This window comes from Pungitius pungitius, chromosome 13, assembly GCF_949316345.1.
Source record: "Pungitius pungitius chromosome 13, fPunPun2.1, whole genome shotgun sequence".
Taxonomy (NCBI): Eukaryota; Metazoa; Chordata; class Actinopteri; order Perciformes; family Gasterosteidae; genus Pungitius; species Pungitius pungitius.
In genome coordinates, this window is record NC_084912.1 from 4,820,182 (window position 1) to 4,838,702 (window position 18,521).

Below are 18,521 nucleotides of genomic sequence, written 5' to 3' on the forward strand. Positions count from 1 at the left end.
TACCAAGAAAGGTTCAAATGGTGGGGAAATGAAGGCTTAACCAAATATGAGCGAGGGGAAAGAAAGCAGCTTTTGAAAAAAAAAAGGAAAGAGGGGAAGGAACCAAGGAAGGAGTGAAGGGAGCGAACTCTCATTTTCACGTCGTCGCTTCCTTTGTGCAGCATCTCTGCGCCGCGCGAGGGTCGTCTGCCAAACGGACACTCGTGCACGCGTGCTTGCATTCTTCCGCACAGTTGAGATTCGACGTTGAGACCGTAAACACCCGGCGGGAGGGCAGTGTGCGCGCGAGAGAGGGGCGCGTCGCAGGAACCGAGTCCGCAGCCAGGGGCGAACCCCACGACCTGCACCCACCGCGACGACCAAAAGAAGAAGAAGAACAAGAAGAAGAAGAAGAAGAAGAAGAGGTAGAAGAAAGAAAAAAAGCTTTCACCGAGGACCATGGAGAGCGCCGACAACCGCAGCCAGCTCCCGCTGCTGCGCAACGACAGCGGCCGCTTCTGTGGGAACTTCACCGACGGCCACAACCACAGCGCGGGCTTCGCGGAGGCGCGATGCGACGCGGACCCCGGCGTGACCGGCGTCACGGAAGACGACCTCAACCCGGTGATCATAGCGATCGTGATCACCGCTCTCTACTCCATCGTGTGCGTGGTGGGGCTGGTGGGAAACGTGCTCGTCATGTACATCATCGTCAGGTGAGACCGCGTGGCACTTTTACGCATAAACGGCAGCTCCTTCTCCCGCGTGGCTGCGCGTGAGAAAGAACTCCACGGCGACCTGTTGCTGTATTAATCATACTGTAGGTGCACAAAAGTGTGTGCGTGTGTGTGTGTGTGCGTGCGTGTGAGACCATGTGGATGCTGTGTTGACAAGGCTGCCAGCTCGCCGCTTGCCGTGCGTAAAATGCCTGGAGGCTCGCGGCGAAGTTCCTCCGGCGCGCGCGCGCAAAAAAATAAATGAAAGGCTGTACACGCGAGGGGATGGGGACGAAATGGGTTTCAACCAACACCAGAGCAATAATTCAGGTTGCCAGTCACGCTGATGTGGTTAAAAACTTTGAAAAAATAAACAGCAGCACATCCCTCCCATGTGAGTGTGGAACAGCACCATCATGCACAATGAATCCATGGCACATGCGGCTTGTCTGCTGTGTCCTGTTTGGGGCTTTGCTTATTCCACTGCATGTGACCTATAGATGAGAGTTTTCACTCAATGTCTTGCTTTTAGACGAAATCCCGGTATAATGGTGTCGGTATGATACCGAGTGTTATACTATCATGATAACTTAAAAGAAGTTCCAACATTCCTCTTTTTTAATCTTGGCCAATTTCAAGCCGAATCGTGTCGACATCTCATTAATAGATGTTGAACAAATGTCAAGCTATCAAGAGCTCATTACAAGAGGGGCTTTATTCTCTTTAATAACCTGTCAGGAAGAGATGATAATACATGATGAGTGGTGCACACATGAGATAAATCACCGGCCCCTTGGCCTTTTCTTTCTGCTGATCACAGTCCTTTTACAAACTAAGTGAACCTTTTTATACTAAAGAAGCAAATCGACTAAACTCTTGGAGGTGGAAATAATGCTAAGGTCTTATGGAAGCATATCCCAGTTACCAAAGGGAATCAATAACTTTATGAATATAGTTTTGTGTTAAATTAAGATACAGTTACATCCCCTACCGGGCTAATAACATCAGCTGAGGTAGATTTCACTGATGGTGTATTTAAATACACATGAAAATCTCAGTATCCAGAAGCTACGCATTTCTAGATGAGCCTCTTCCAGGTGATGCAAGCTGATGGGAGGAAGAGAAGGAGGACAAAAGAAGCTGGACTCTAGTGGAGGCTCTGAAGGAGAAAGATTGACGTGGAGCGGTGAAGGAGCCGAGGAGGTCGCAGATGAAAGAGAGAGTGGTCGCCCCCGCCCCCACCCCCCAACCCTCCCGCCTTGTAATTTGCCCCTTTGGAGGTGTGATGTGGTTCCCTGTGCTCAACCTGTCAGCTGCTTCAGTGGCTTTGAAATTAAAATGACACCAATTTATAAATCAGCGTTAAAAGGAGGGAAGATTTTGGGTTTACGTCTCTATTGCTGCTTTAATCGTCATCACTTTGTCACAGCTTTTATTCTCACAACGTCTACACTTCTGACTACAAGTCAAATGCAGCATGCAGGAAATTCTCGTTGGCCAGACACAGCGAGTCTGAGTGCCCCCCCAAATAGTTCCGTTCTGATAAAAATGCAGACATGTATGCAAGATGTTTTCCGCATCTGTGCCAAATGTTCTCTACCGAAAATGACTAACAGCAAATCTGCCCGTTGGGATGGAAAGTATTAGAATACACACAAGCACTGTGGCTTCAAATACATTTCACTGGAGTAAAAGCTGAATCGCTTGTGTAAAGAAGGACTCCGTAGTAATAGTAGGTCTGAGTAACTGGGTTATCATTTTAAAGAGGGTATGAGAGGGTGATGTCATATGATTGAACTATTCAATTGGAAGCCACTCTAATGCTACGATATGAAAGGCAAATTATAGATTAATGGGAGTATATCAAGTTTGTACATCACCACAGACCACTAAACGAGCATCACAGGCCTTTTCTGTACACCAGCAGCTGCACTTCACTTATTCACTTATTTTCTGTATTTTAAATATCACCCGGGGCACTAGAATGCATTTGAATTACCACTTATCTGCTGTATTTCTTACTCTGAAATAATTAACACTCGAAATTCAGCAAACACTCCGGTACAAGTCAAATTTTTGAAGAATACTAATTCTAAAGTGCACTTATAAAACAACAACACCATTATATTTGGGTTTTAAATGTGATGAAATATGTCCCCTCCAGCCTCCAATTAGCGGAGGCTGGAGGCTGGAGGGGACATATTTCATATTTCCAAGCATCAAAGTGAAGTGGAGTGACAACAGCGGGCAAACACAAGTTTAACTTATGCGCCAGCATCATTTTAAGGATTGAATTTATGTCTCCGGCGGTCTGGCAAGGGTACAATAGAGCCCCTGATGTATGAGCTGGTGTACCATCGTGCAGGATGTATTCCAGAGTCGTTCTTTTCGACAAAGCAGATGATAGATGCGAGGGACGTAACTTAGAGCTCCAGCTCTCTCTTCCTCGGCTGTTTTGTTTGAACAGATTACTGTAAGATCCTGGTCTCCTCTCCACAGTGATGGAATGGGACTGACTCAACCAGCAGTGTGTGTGTGCGTGCGCGCGTGTGTGTGTGTGTGTGTGTGTGTGTGTGTGCGGGCATTCGTGGAAGTTTCGTGGATTTTAGATCAAGGTATGAAAGTTAACCAAAACATCACGATCGAGAAGGAAAACTCTAAAATGACAAAACCACACCGTTCCCGTATAGACGTCTGTACATTTCACAGCCATTAAAAAGGAAAAGAAAAGGTGTGTATACCTTGTAGCGTTAGTCATTGATGCGAATATTAGCTCCACAAAACACTTCTCAAAAAACTCCTTCTTGTATCGCTATTACACCGTTTTTAACCCTGACTTAATTGAAATTCACTAAAAAAAAACAGCTTGAAAACTGGGAAAATGAAGTTTTGTAGAGCGGTCCGAGCATGCTGATGCTACGCTGTGATTGGCTAGAAGGTAAAGAATGTGTCGCAACACATCAGGTCCAAACCATGTGGTCTTTCTCTCTCTCTCTCTCTCTTTTTTTTCCTTTTCTCTACCTGAAGCCGCTCAGCTAATGACACTCAGCGAGTATTTGATCACTAACCCCTGAGGCCACAGAGCCCGACGGCCTCCCTCAGCACTTACAGGCGTGGACCCGCGGGGGCCGAACAAACACCAGCACAAGCGCCGCCCGCTCAGTCGGAAATGTCTCTCCGCGAGGACTCTATGCTGCCAGTTCAGAGTGCTTCCCGTTGCCGTGGAAACACCGGGAGGCGTTTGGAGCACAGTTGAAGGCAAAAAGGACTTCAACTCTGGCCCGGTCGGTCACATTCGGGGGCCACGAAGCCCACGTGTGTGCCCGCAGCAGCACAATGAGATGTGACCTCCTTCAGACATCCTCCACCAGGCAGAGTAACGTCTAAACATCTGTGCACATGACACACGATGTTATGACGGGTCGGCTGATTGGTTTCTGGTGTCACCCGCTTCCCAACATGACAAATAGTCTCAGGCTGAGATCCAAACAACTAAGCCCTCGAGAACCTTGATGCGCTGCTGACGGTCAGAGCGTGTTGTGGGGGGGGGGGGGGGGGGGGGGGGGCTTACGTCCAACAGGCTGAAACTGAAGATATCCGCTTTCATGACTGAGACCATCTCGTTCTCTTTAGCTAAACTTCACAATGCCTCATCACTCACACTGACGCGCCTTACCAAGATGTTTCTTTAAGGCCGGTGGGGATGATTTTGGCAAAACGAAATGCTTATCTGTCAGCTTTGTTGACAGGCTTGAAAAAACCCCTTTAAAAAAATGAAACTTGTTTACACACATTTGTGGAATTAAAGAGGCACAAACGAGTCCCTTGATATGCGGAACATTTCTTTTTCATGTTGCACACAAACCAACCCTCTGACTTTCCCTTTGTTGGCATCACATGCGTAGGAAATGCACGTTACTGTGCACACAGCGAGGCCCGTGGGTTTCTGTTGGGTAAACGCAGAGGAGTTAAGGGAAGATAAGCAGCCCCGAGCCTCCTTCAGAGCCGGACTCACGGCACCCATCTCCTTCCTCTTCCGCGGTGTGTGTAAACATTTAAACCCATCTCATCGGATGGACCCGCAGCCGCAGTGCACCCTGCCCCCCCCCCCCCCCCACTGGATTTCTGGCCCGTTAAAAACGACGGGGGGGGGGGGGGGGTTCATGCCGCAGTTCGTTTGTTTGCTTCCAAGACGCTGACGAACCCACCTCTGCGCAATAGTGAGTGAACTTCTGATAATCACACGATTGGAGATGAAACGCTTAGTTGGCGACAAAAGAAGAAGAAAAAGAAAAGCAGCTCAGTGAGGGCCGGAGGAGGAGAGGATTCTGCCCGGAGCTCCTTCTGCAAGTCCTCCCTCACAGCGGGGAGAAACAAAGTCTTCTTTTCTAGTTGGGAGACAATTATGAGTGTAGAGAGGTGATTAGTCTGTGTGTGTGTGTGTGTGTGTGTGTGTGTGTGTGTGAGAGCAATGGGCCTCCTAACACCACTGGACAGTGCCGGGGAACTCGAGGGCCTGTCAGTCTGGATTTAACAGGAAGACTTTGTTGAATCCAGTAAAAAGAACCGTAAGACAGAGAGACCTGGAAAGGACCACGTCACCCATCGCACCGTTTCATAAAGGTCGGAGAGCCTCCACCATTCGACAAATCTCATGAGGCATTTTTTCTGAGGAAGCTACGGACGGAGCGAACGGAACGATGATTAACCAAAGTCGGGGGGGGGGGGGCGGAAACAAAAGACAGATTCTGAGTCTTTTCTCCAACTGGGTGATTTGTGGGGGCGCTCGCGGCTCTTTCATCCGTCTGTCAATCAAAGCGTGAATCACCCTCTCACCCCCCATTCTGCTCCTCATACCCCATGACAGGTACGGCTAAACATGGCCGTGGACGCTGGCCTTTTTAAAGCACCCGAGGGGAACGCACATTGCTTCTCTAAATAGTTTTGACAGTGTTGTTGGCTAAATTTGGCTTTCTTGTTTCTTTTTGTCTTTTTTTATTTTTTCATAACAAAGCGGGCCGCATTTTTCAAACGAGCAACTCGCGTGTGACTGCGCCTCGTTAGATCAATTTTCCCATTTGGAAGCCGTTTGAAGTGTTTTTCATTCTAGATTCAAGCATCTCGTAACAGATCCGTGTTCCTCCGAGTGCTTTTTTTTTTTTTTCCTTCTAATTCCTACAAAAAGCAAAACCACTTTCAGACCAACAACAACAACCTGATTACAATTTCGAATCTTAATGGGTTGTTTTTGATGTTTTGCTTTGCATAATACGAACCGCACTCACACAATAATGTGTATGAATTTATTTCACTGCAACCAGTGCGATGCGTTGCGACTTTCCAAACCCCCCTCCCCCCCCCCCTCCCCCGTGGCTGAGGTATTTCTGGCTGAGAGGACGAGTGTCACCACACCCCTCCGATATCTGAGCACGGACTGCATCACTGGCACTTGCAGGAAAATAACAAGTGTGTTTGGTTACTCTCGTTATCAAAGTCATCAGTCGTTAAATTTTCTATTTTTTGTCTCCGCCGAATTCAGAAACCAAGTGTTCAGGGTAATGAATAATGTTTTTTGAGAGTTTGAGAGTTTCTATGACAACACAGTTCCTATGATGAAAGCCTCAAAGTGTTTCTACTTCATTGTGTGCTTTTAGAAGAGTGTTGAGCCATATTTTGGCCTAAAATCCAATGCATTTCTGCCTTATTTTAGAAATACTGCCTTTTAATTTGACAATTCTTTCCTCCTTTGAGCCGAATTACATATTAAAGTGTCGGCCCTTTGATGCTTTGAAGTTTAAAGTCCCGATGCCTTTCAGACTTCTCTAAGAGCCTTTCTTTCAGTGTCAAAGTGCCACATCTCAACCACTTTGCCGCGGCCTCTGACATCGCGTTAGGGGCCGTTTACCGGCATTCAGAGCCGCTGCATATCTAATGCAGTCTAATGACTACGCTTCAATACAGCTACGGGGAACACTGCTTGTAAACACATTAGCACTAATGAAGCTATAAGCATCCTCTTGCATTTAGATTCTATATTTAATTATTAGCCGGCACTATTCTATCAAGCATTTTATCAATTCATTCAACATCAAGTGCCAAATAAAGAATACAACACAAGTTTAAATGATGTGCACATCTCGACCTTTTCTTTTCCTACATTGATTTGATGATTGACTTCATTCAAGCAACGTGGCTTTTTGCATTGCAATGCAATGCAATTATTATTATATATACAGTATATACACTTCAAGATAATACAAACTTCTGCAACATTTTGTTCCATGGTGACTTTTCCTTTGGAGGTTATTTTGTTGGATTTCGACACAATCATCAATGCGACGGAGACCTCGATTTGCATAAATGCAGAAAACAAAAACCCCAAGTCGTACAAAACAAAATCCCCGACACTCAGACGTTCGCCCACATGTCGCGCACACATCCATCCAGCTCCCCACCGTGTTAATGCTCAGAGCCGGGGGGCATCCAGATGTTTGTTCACACGAGCAGCCTCTGTTCCGGCCCTAATGGTCTATCTGCAGCCAGCAGGAGCCCATGAATTACACGCAGGGCTCCACCTGCACGGCGTCACGGACCCACCAGGAGTTATGTCTGCCACCGCCGCCGTTACAATCTGTTGACCTGAAGTGGGTGGGTTCCTTTTTGACATTTGTTGAAATATAGTAAGTTTGAAGCTCACACAAAAGCTCACATTGGTGTTCATGGGGGTCCTGCCATGTTATAATTATATTTTATTATATTTTATTCCTTGCACTATGTTGTTCATTGTCAAACTGTCTGCTGTCGTGCACCAACCGCCAAGTCAAATTCTTTGTATGTATGACATATTTTGGTAATAAATGTTTCCTGATTCCTGATTCCTAGTCTCTAAATATCGGCCAGCATACCAATTGTATCCATTCGACACATCAAACAGTGCCAGGCCAATTTTTTTTTCAATGTAACCTGATGTGTGAAATATTGAAAATCCTATTCCAGTTTTTTATCTGTCTCATTAAACAAAAATGAATAGCCTCAGCTCTTTGTTCCTAATCACTTTGGTTTTATTTTTTATTACCTAAAAAGATGAGGCCACTGAATTTTTAAATAGTGGAGGGCAGACGCTGCACCCGGTGGACAGCATCAGGCGGCGCGAGTGACGTGCACACTGAAAGACACCCAAAACTTTCAGCACCACACATTCCTGCAACGTGTTTTTTTTGTTGTGTTTGCACATGAAAGCGTACACGGTTTCTGTTGCAGCTGGACGGATACGACCACAGCTTCTCAGCCACAGTTACAGAGAGACTTCTTTTCCGGTCCCTCTGCTGTTGCCATGGTGAAGCACATCTATGTCTTTTCACTCCAGCCCTTCGTCCCGTGTGTGTTGACTTGGGTCTAAAGTGTTTCTGTACCAAACTCGAGGCTCTGACTCTCCTAAGAGTGGGAATCAACCCGAAAAGCATCTGCTGATCTGAGCCTATTCAAAACACAAGATGGGTTTTCATTATTTAGTTATTTAGTGTTTATTAATTATTTACACATCACCCAAAACGCAGCCATTGGGTTAATGGGTCTAAAAAAAAAAATATTGTAACCTAATATAGCTTTATTTAATGCAAAGGAAAGTTAAAGAAGGATTAAAATATATGGAAAATAAATTGTTTTTTTTTGTATGTGAATATAGAAGATTCTTGTCAGCCAGGGTTCGCGTGTTGCGGGTGGTTAGTGAGAAAGGAAATGAAACATCGAGGTGAAAACACAGCCATATTATACTAAATGCAAAGGTCATAACAGGGGGGCACTTTTACTTCTTTCAGCTCCAGCACCTAAAATCCCATTTCAGAGTTCATTGCTGGGTGTGTCATATTCTTTAGACTTGTTCAAGCTGTGCAAAACATACCAAGTACTACTATTTACTATTGGATAATTACATTAGACTTTTTTAAAGACTTTTTAAATTCCCTAAATCAATGGTTTGGGGAAATGTCATTATTAATGGAAAGGAAACACAACATGCGATATACAAAATGAACATGGACAACATTAAGCACTTTTGAGTCGTGCAATTCCCAACTGTCCTGTTTTTTCTATGTAGTTCAGATTTAGGAAATTAACTGTGTTCCCAAATGATTTCAATGTTTGAATAATGCATCAGGTGGAGGTTTCTTTCTCTCTCGACTGGGAGTCAAGGTGGGACTCACGGCTAATCGCTTTACGGAAGGCTGTGCACACATGATCTCACCGAAACAACCGCTTTGCATGGTTTCAAGGTCTATTTCTGCACATCTATCGGCCACCTCTGTGCTTCAGGTCGTTTTTTGGAGCAGATTGAGCAGCAATCCCTGCTGTTGAGGGCTGTTTAGTTACTGTATGTCGTTTGTCTCTATGGCTTCAAGTCGCTCAGAGGACTGTAAACAATGAGCCGCGTACAGGCCCAGATGTCCTCATCATCCTCATCATCCTCATCGTCGCCATCAGACCCGAAGTCAATTGCGCAGCGGCCTTCCAGGTACATTTTTGTATTTTGGAAACGTCGCAGAACATCAGGGTCAGCTCTTTGTCTCATTAGTTGAAATGCATACCATTGGGTATCCATATAGAGAGCTGTGACACAGTCCAAACCTGGAAGCAGAAGCAGAGAAACAACGGGTGATCGAGGTCACGCTGAAAACCCGTTAATTAAACAGCTTACGATTAGGCCTTTAAATGTTGACATGCGTGAGCACATCAGACTGTTGTTCGGATGTTGTTAAATCCGCTGCAGCACACTACTCAGTGCAGGGCGACAGCTTTCACTGCAGCTCAAGGTGCCTGAAATAACAAACCCACTAATCTGCCACACTCAAAGTTAATTAAAAATTGAATGAACTCACTCTCATCTGTGGTTAACAGCATTTAGGATTATTGAGGCGAGTGGTCCAATATAAAATATTATTGTCACATTGTCCATCCTGATTACGGCATTAGTAGATTACCACTGATGGCGACATTACTGCATTGTTATTGCTTCTGTTTAATCCCCAAACCTGTTGATATGGTGATGCTTAAAAGAAGGTGCACTACTTTTAGCTTCCAAACCATAGACGTGTTGGTAGAGCTGGTCGCGCTCGTGCTGTTAAATGAGCCTCATCAATCTTTGAATATTAAGATATTGGGATTAATAGTGGTGTGCTTCTAGAACCTCAAGGAATCTGGGATTATTTTAAAACTGAGTCATCAGAACTGATTAAACTCGACGCGCTGGTCTCTAATGCAAAACTCTAAATGTGCCTGAATTGTTGCGTCTCCTTTATGGAAGTCTTTATTGCCACTTTCTGGATCATTTCCAGGTGGTTTGCAGTGCCGCTCCAGCGCTGCTCAGAGAGACTTTAATACTTCACTTGTGGATGTATTTTCACTCTAACTACGTGTATTTTGCTGACGCGAAAAATGATAAATTACTGCAAAGAGAGTCTCAGCGACCACTCAGGGAAATGACTCTCCCCATGAATCCTTGCTTTTCTGTGCAGATACACTAAAATGAAGACCGCCACCAACATCTACATCTTCAACCTGGCTTTTGCCGACGCCTTGGTCACCAGCACGCTGCCCTTCCAGAGCGTCAACTACCTGATGGGGACGTGGCCGTTTGGGGACGCGGTGTGCAAGGTGGTGATGTCCATCGACTACTACAACATGTTCACCTCCATCTTCACGCTGACCACCATGAGCATCGACCGCTACGTCGCCGTGTGCCACCCGGTCAAGGCGCTGGACTTCAGGACGCCGCGCAACGCCAAGATCGTCAACGTCTGCAACTGGATCCTCTCCTCGGCCATCGGGCTGCCCGTGATGTTCCTGGCCTCCGCCGCCGTCACCCGTAAGGCGCCCGACGGGAGGCCGCTCAGCAGTCAGGGCCCGATGCGTGATTCGATATGCACCGTGCGTGCGGAATGAATTTCCTTGAAGCTAATTCAAAAGGGGTAAAAATACTGAATCCGACTCGCAAAGGCGCGTGGTGGCGTCCTTGGTGGGTTCGATGAGTTGCACAAGGTCCCTTCTAGAGAACGTAAGCGCCAGAGAGGAAGAAAACTAATTGAGTTCATTCCCTGCATTCCAGCTATAAAGAGCAACCGTGTACTCGAGCGGGGACTATAAAGGGAGTTGCTTCGGTTTTTCTGTGTCGTTGTACCAAATAACCATTTTAAGGGCTACGAGCCTCGGTGGTGACTAATAGAAGTGACTGCACAGAGCGCAGAAATCCAACACTGGAAACGCTGAAATGCGACCCGCTGTGATTGGAGATATTTATATATATATATATATATACACAGACATATCTTTTCATTAGAGATTGGTCACAGTAGAGAGGACAGAGAAGATTCTGGCCACCATTCATTATTTATCACGTATGAATCGAAATACTGAACTGCTCAAAGCCCTTCTATTAGCTGAATCCCTGATTATGAGACGCGTTTAAGAGGAAGTAATCACTGAAGTTTAAAAGGAACTGAAAATGTACAAAATAAGAGTTGATACTAAAAACCTATTGAGAAATATCTCTTGAGTAAGTAATGAACATTAGCATCTGTATTTACTTGCTAACATACAAGGTGAAACTCGAGAAATTAGAATATCGTGCAAAAGCTCATTACTTTCAGTAATTCAATTTAAAAGGTGAAACTCATATATTAGTATATATATATATATATATATATATATTATATAACCATTATCATCAAAATGATATCAAATAAAGGCTTGAAATATCTCACTTTGCATGTAATGAGTCTATATAATATATTAGTTTCACCTTTAAGTTGAATTACTGAAAGTATTGAGCTTTTGCACGTTATTCTAATTTTTTGAGTTTCACCTGTATACCTGCCCCCCCCCTCTCCCCCCTCCCCTTCACAGCCTCCAGCAATGTTGACTGCATGCTGATATTCCCTCACCCCTCCTGGTACTGGGACAACCTGCTGAAGATCTGCGTGTTCATCTTCGCCTTCATCATGCCCGTCCTCATCATCTCCGTCTGCTACGGCCTCATGATCCTGCGGCTGAAGAGCGTCCGCATGCTGTCGGGATCTCAGGTCGCGACCCGTCTCTATTCCTTCGACAAGCTTCAGCAAACAGACCGATATTCTGTACTGGTTTCTTTCTTTTTTCGTGCCGCCTGCTTTTAACTCGACCCCAAACGTAGATTCTCGAATAGCAATCTTCAAACCGTAATGGCTGTGCCGACTACGCGGCCCGGCCATATTTACACAATAACTAATTGCTTCATCTCACAGAGTAATGAAGCAAAGTACAAAGCTGCCCGGAGCTTGCATGCAAATGCAGGCCACTCGTTGCTCTCGGGAGAAAGCAATTAGGGAAAAACAACTTAAGCCCGAGGTTTGGGCTCGATTCATGGCAGTGATGCACAAAGAAGAACCCGCCAATATTTTAAAGAAAATGCACCAAACGCCGGCTTAAAAAACATGTGCGTATGCTAATGAAGGTGTGTTCACTTACAGTTCATAAATATGGAACATCAAAGTGGCTACAGACACCAAATGTTCCTGCTCATTTAAAACGCTTCTGTTTTTTTTTTTCCTCCTTTCACATTTCTCTCTGTCGTTTGATCCTCTCCCGTCGTATTTATTCTCCTCTCCCACCATCCTCTCTGACCTCGCCTCCTCTGCTGCCTCTTCCATCTCGTACACCCACCTTATCCGCCCCAACGCTAAACCCCTCGACCTCCTTCACACCCTACTACCTAACCCCTAACCCCTAACCCCACTCAGGAGAAGGACCGGAACCTGCGTCGAATCACCCGCATGGTCCTGGTGGTGGTGGCCGTCTTCATCGTGTGCTGGACCCCCATCCACGTCTTCGTCATCATCACAGCCTTGATCTACATCCCCAGTTCGTCGCTGCAGACTATCACCTGGCACTTCTGCATCGCCCTTGGATACACCAACAGGTTTGCGTGGTGTTGACGGGATGTTCTTACAGATTAGATTGGAAACGCTGTTGATTCTTTTGGGGGTTCAGTGGGCCTTGGCGGGCTCCTGGTCACACGCGGTGGTTCCAGTTGACTCGTTGTACTCTAAAACAGTAACACGACGTCGCAGTAAGAGCTCGTTTTCTGGCCCCCCCGTGCAGCAGTCTGAACCCGCTTCTCTACGGCTACCTGGACGAGAACTTTAAGCGCTGTTTCCGTGAGTTCTGCACCCCGAGTCCCTCCACGCTGGAGATGCAGAACTCGTCTCGGACCGGAGTGACCAGCCGCAAGCTCCCGCAGCGCGAACACAACAGCGCCAACACGGGAGACAGGTCCAATCAACAGGTCTGTGTTTCAGGTGTCTTTGAACGGCATTCACATAGAGGTCAATTTAAATATGACGCAAATAAATAACATTAAAAAAAACCATTCTCTTCTTTGGACTCCTCCCTTCTGGTATGACTAGCCTTGGAGGGGTCGTCGGTGGACTCTCACTGTTGCGGCGGCGTTGCCAACGACGACCTCAACTCGGAGGTCACGCAGGTCACCACGGTGCTCTGACCTCACGAACGGCACATGACACACGCATTCCAATCAGTGGCGTGACGGAGGCTTGGTGACACACAGCATTTGGACTGCGGCACTGCGTCAGTGTTGGTTTTATACCAACTGCATCAAGGCTTTTGCTCAAAAATCAAACACAGAAACACAGACACCAAACCAACCGTTATTACAAGAGTGCTGCTAAATTTAAAAGCGTTTGCCCAAAATTGGGCATCAAGGCTATTACAACTTGTATTTTTTATTATAATTATCACTATAACAATAAAGAGTGCCGTAAACAAACACCAGTGTATAAAAAAAATCAATGACAGGCTGCCACATTGATCTTAGCCTCCTCAGCTGTAATTCTCTAGGCTGTAAAAAATAAATCTATTAATTATCCTATTTGCAAAGTTTAAATGACCTCCAATGTCCCTTCTTCCAGCAGAAATGTTCTTTTCAAATTGTTTACCCTAGTGATTTTGGACTCGTAGCTACCGAAAGGCTCCACGGGCTCTCTGACCACACGGAGACGTCCGTGGGTCAGGAGGCGTCGTGCCGACACACTCACAGAACAAATTGGGCCTCTGATCCATCTCCTCCTGTGGGGTTTTCGGCACCGTTCTCCCTACATCGAGTTTGAGCTTTGGTCCATGCTGTCTCACCCCCCCCCCCCCCCCCCACGCCAACCTTTTGTGGGTTATTTACTTCCCCTTCAGTCTCCCCTGCCCTTTCATCGTGTCTTACCCTTTCACCGGACTTGTCATTATGTGGTCAGGCAGCGGAGCACCAGGTGACCTTCTCCCCGCAGAATTTGACAAATATCTGATTGTACAGAAGGGGTAAAAAAAAAAAACAGCCGTGTTTGTCACACCGGATCCTGGTGCTGAACTGTGGATGCATCGGTTGCCGGATTGGCACAGCGCAGTGTGGACCTACGGTACTACGGCCATGTAAATTAAGCTTAACAGCCATAAAAGCAGTTATGGACTTTCACAGAGTCTCCTCCCGTCTGAGCGAGTGGGCCAAGCGGGATTGTGACTCTGTCGTAACCTTTAGAATCGCTTGTGCTGCTGACGTGTCGTGCTGTGTGCTACAACTCGCCATTTGCCTTTACAGAAGCTCTACTCGATATTCTGTGTACCAGTATTCTTTTGTACTACGATGTTTAACGTTGAACACGATTGTATTAATACTCCCATGTAAAATAGTGTACGTATTCTGTTATAATTAACAGGAAATCATAATAATCCCCAAATGATCTCTAGATCACGGTGGACCAGTTATTGTGCTTCTAAAAATAACTTTTATTGTGTTGATTCTGCTTTGTTTAAAGGAGATGCATATTAATCAGAATGCCAGAGGTGGGATCAAGTCACTGTTAGGCAAGTCACAAGCAAGTCTCAAGTCATTGACCTCGAGTCCCGAGTCAAGTCAAAGACGAAGCAAGTCCCAAGTCGAGTCACAAGTCAAAGCCAACAAGTCCCAAGTCGAGTCACAAGTCGTACCATTTTAGTTTCGAGTCATTTCGAGTCATTTTATTATAGTGGGGACGGGGAACCCTGGGTGATGGTGCGCTGCCTCACAGACCTAGACTACGAAGGGAAGGGTAACGGTGGATCGACTGTGACTGTGTTATAGTACTGTAACGCTCACCCCAATGCTGCAGCGTAAATAAGGAGGCGATGACTGGCTTGCAACTCCGCTGCATTTATTTATATAAAACTACTCAACTTCGGTCACTGTTGGCCGTCACCACGCCGAACGAACACTTCCGCACACACGGCCCCCCAAAACTCGGGTTGTCTCGCGTAACTACAGCTGGTAACGGAGCATAACGTGAACACATGCAACATCTGCATAACTGATTAACTAATAACTTTAACTCAGCTCATTACACTACTTTAAAACGGACGTTGGCATAATGTTGGCGAGGATTTCCATCGGAGTCTGAATCCGGGTTCAAAAATCCCGATTTTTGTAACCATGAACGAGCTGTCTCGTTGATACGGTCAAATGGACTGCAGTGATTGGATGTTGTGCAGGCAGCGCGCGCTCTCTGCATACAGGTGGCGCACATTTTTTTGACAGATGCAGATAAACAGAGCGGCGCGGTGGTGTGAAAATGTTTTCCCCCAGTTTTCATGGGAAGTAGCAAGTCTTCTCGAGTCAAAAGGCTCGAGTCCAAGTCAAGTCACGAGTCATCGGTGTTCAAGTCCAAGTCGAGTTGCAAGTCTTTGTACGTTTTGTCGAGTCGAGTCTCAAGTCATCAAATTCATGACTCGAGTCTGACTCGAGTCCAAGTCACATGACTCGAGTCCACACCTCTGCAGAATGCTGTGTGTAAAATCTTAAATTATTGGGAGTTTAACTTTAACAGCGTTTTTGTACATACAAACATTTCTATCCGCTAACATTTGGTATCGCAGATTCATCCACATTTGTAAATGGCAAATACACTTTCAGTCTTTCAAGTCGTCCGACCCCAGAAACAGAAAAGTGTAAGTGAACATGTGGTCAAATCGGGACAAAGAGACGAATCATTCTGTGTTTTAAAACGCTGCTGGCTGTGATCAGTGAGTGAAGTGAGTGCTCAGCTGCTTGTGACTGAGGAGCAGAACCCCTAATGCTTCGTGCTCTGCTTTTCTCGTGGTGTTACGGGAGGCGTTGTGCTGTTATGCCTGTAAATCATCCGGCATCAGCTGCAGGTCTCCAATAAAAAAAAAAACTTCAGTGAAATAGGGTGAACAAGTTCAGCGGCCTAAATCCACCATTGAGATTGTTTCACGTCTTCTGCAAATATGTAAATGCTTATGTTTATATATATATATCAGATCTTAAATTCATTTAATCCATCTAAAAGCACACAGTTTAAAAATAAAAAGGATTGGATGACTCAGCTCCTAAACTGGGGTTTCTGAGGAAGAAAAGAACGTTTTTTAATCCCATACATGTAATGCCAGCAAGTCCAACAATGCTTTTTCCCCCCCCATGAATCATCAAAACTGCTCGCCTCAGTCTTTCAGCGAGAAAGTCTAAAATACGAGAAGCCTGCTTTCATCTAAATGAATTTCTGATTGAGCACAAGCTGGAAAGGCCTAGCAACAATAATTCTAGCTTTTAGTAAGGACATTCATTCACCATTAGATTTAACAAACTAACAAATATTTTCCAACAATTTACATGAAATGTATTTAATAATCTCCATGATCACCACCAGCAAATAGTCCCGTTATTCCTCCGCTTGCCTCCATGACTCCCGACACCAACATGACTTGTAAATGGCATCCATTGTAATATTAAGACTTTTTTGGACAATCTGTAACACGATGCATATTAAAAAAAAGTTGGTATTTTCATGTGTATGGAATAAAATTTACTTCTGAATCTCAGCAAAACGCCTTTTTTCTTGCGCTTGAAAAAAAGTGCGTCTTCCTTTCCCAACTGGAAACACAACACAGCGCTCCTTCCAAAACCAGAGGTGAGGAGTACAAATAACAAGCAATAAAAACACCCAGATATTATCGGGACGTGTCCTTGGTAGCGGGCGGGCCAGCAGCCATCGTTTGTTTTTTCCCCGTCACTCAGTCTCCTGAAACGATTGCCATGATGAAAACCGAAGTGGATTCTTCGAAAGCTTTCTGTTATTTCCTAATTCCCTGCCTCTCGTGTCCCAGGGTAAGCTTCACTTCCTTACCCCCCGGTGTGTTTTTTCAAAATGGCTGCCGGGGGGGGAAAAAGTGCGACTTCTTGATTTCATTCAACAGTCTCCTATCAATGAAAGTTACAATTAAGTTGTACGTTTCTCTCGTAGAATTTAACGTATTAACAAGTGCCGTTGAATGTCCCCTCCTCCTGCAGAGACAACGCTCCCCACCGTTGGTACGCTGCCCTTGTAGCTAATCGACCGATGCTAAGCTAATCGACCAAACCAAAGATAGATTACCTCATGTACTATGGCTTAATTTCTTTCCCCCCGTAAGGAACATGATGTTTGCGAGATGCAACCTTCATCTTTTCCGCTGCTTGTGGGTTCAACCCGGTAACTTGACTGAGCCCAGCAAGTGCAAAGAGAGGAAATAATGAGTTTTCACAAGGGTGTGGACCTGATACCCAAGAAAGAGTGAGATGGTACGTTCAGAACTGTGCCAAATTGGATTCAAGCCCCGGCAGCGTTGATGCCCCGGCCACAGAGCAGCGGCTTCCTCTGGCTATTTCCCACCGTAGATGAATTGCTAACCGGATCCCATCATCCGACCGAGGGGAACATTGCATTACATTGCGCGGTTCAGAGCGAATCAGGAGGTGATGCTGTCGAGATGTTGCGGGTGGGGGGGTGGGGGGGTGAAAGTCCTGCGTCGTCCTGAGAAAACAGACAAACCAGTCAGTTGATCGAGGTAATGTATCAGTGAGCAAATGACCACCGAGTCCTTTAAGGCCTCCATTCACCTCGTTACTGGAACCAGCCACACTGCGAAAAGCTGACCAATGAGCCTCCTCCGTTCGTCCTTCGTCTAACCAGCCGTCGCGGTAACGACCCCACAGGGTGTAGTTGGGTTTTAACTTCTCCTCTCAATTCATCTCTGACGCCTGGAAGTTTTTTAATGGCTCCATCTCAGGCCGTTTGTTTAAATCACCGCGAGTATTGCTGACTGTATTTTTTACAAAGCACTTATTCTGAAGGCCTGCAGCTATCCAGTCAGGCCACATCCATCTGCTTGATTTCATTAGCTTTTCCTCCAGCTGGTGGTCTGCTGTTCCCAGGTCTGCTCACTGAAAGGTCGGCTACCAAAGTTTGATCCTGCACCACTTTTATTGTAGATGTAGATCCCCAAAAGACAACAAAAAAAAAGAACAAAAAAGGATTTTCACTGAATATAATCTAATGTCTTGTGCAAGGAATTAACTAATTATGGGGAGAAAATGAAAGTTTTAAGATTATTTTGCTTAAGCAGTATTTAAAATGTAATATCCAGACGGATAAAAATATTTTACTTTTTTTCATATTGGGAGCATGCACTGTGCATGCAGACAGTTGCGATTGTATTAAACTTAGTGGAAATTCACTCCCTGAAAAACTGAAACATTGGGTCACATTGGATTACAGCCTGAATCCGAAAGGTTGAAAATATTGGGTCAAAAAATGTCAACGATTGTGTCAATAAATGTTCTGAAAGAAAGTCAAAATATATTAGGGTGAGAAAAAGTAAAAAATATTAGGTGGAAATTTTTTTTTAAAACAGTCAATATATGTTGTTTGGAAATGTCATGGAAGAACATTTCTTTTATGTCACAAAAGAAATGTCACAAAACCA

At 45.3% G+C, this 18,521-nt stretch overlaps 1 protein-coding gene across 1 annotated transcript; it reads left to right on the forward strand.

Moving 5' to 3' along the window:
- Window positions 1–244: 244 nt before the first annotated feature.
- On the forward strand, window positions 245–13,224 carry oprm1 (opioid receptor, mu 1). Its single transcript, XM_062566708.1, has 6 exons — window positions 245–695; window positions 10,205–10,554; window positions 11,592–11,767; window positions 12,464–12,642; window positions 12,825–13,021; window positions 13,130–13,224. Exons 1-6 carry the CDS (start codon window positions 439–441, stop codon window positions 13,222–13,224), a joined length of 1,254 nt encoding a protein of 417 aa, XP_062422692.1. The 5' UTR covers window positions 245–438.
- The last annotated feature ends 5,297 nt before the right edge of the window (window positions 13,225–18,521 follow it).

Excerpts from the sequence above, each read along its gene's own strand:
- oprm1 (XM_062566708.1), top strand. The coding sequence starts at position 439 with ATGGAGAGCGCCGACAACCGCAGCCAGCTCCCGCTGCTGCGCAACGAC. Across the intron at positions 696-10,204 it reads GTCATGTACATCATCGTCAG|ATACACTAAAATGAAGACCG; the intron begins GTGAGACCGCGT and ends TTTTCTGTGCAG. Across the intron at positions 12,643-12,824 it reads GCCCTTGGATACACCAACAG|CAGTCTGAACCCGCTTCTCT; the intron begins GTTTGCGTGGTG and ends CCCCCCGTGCAG.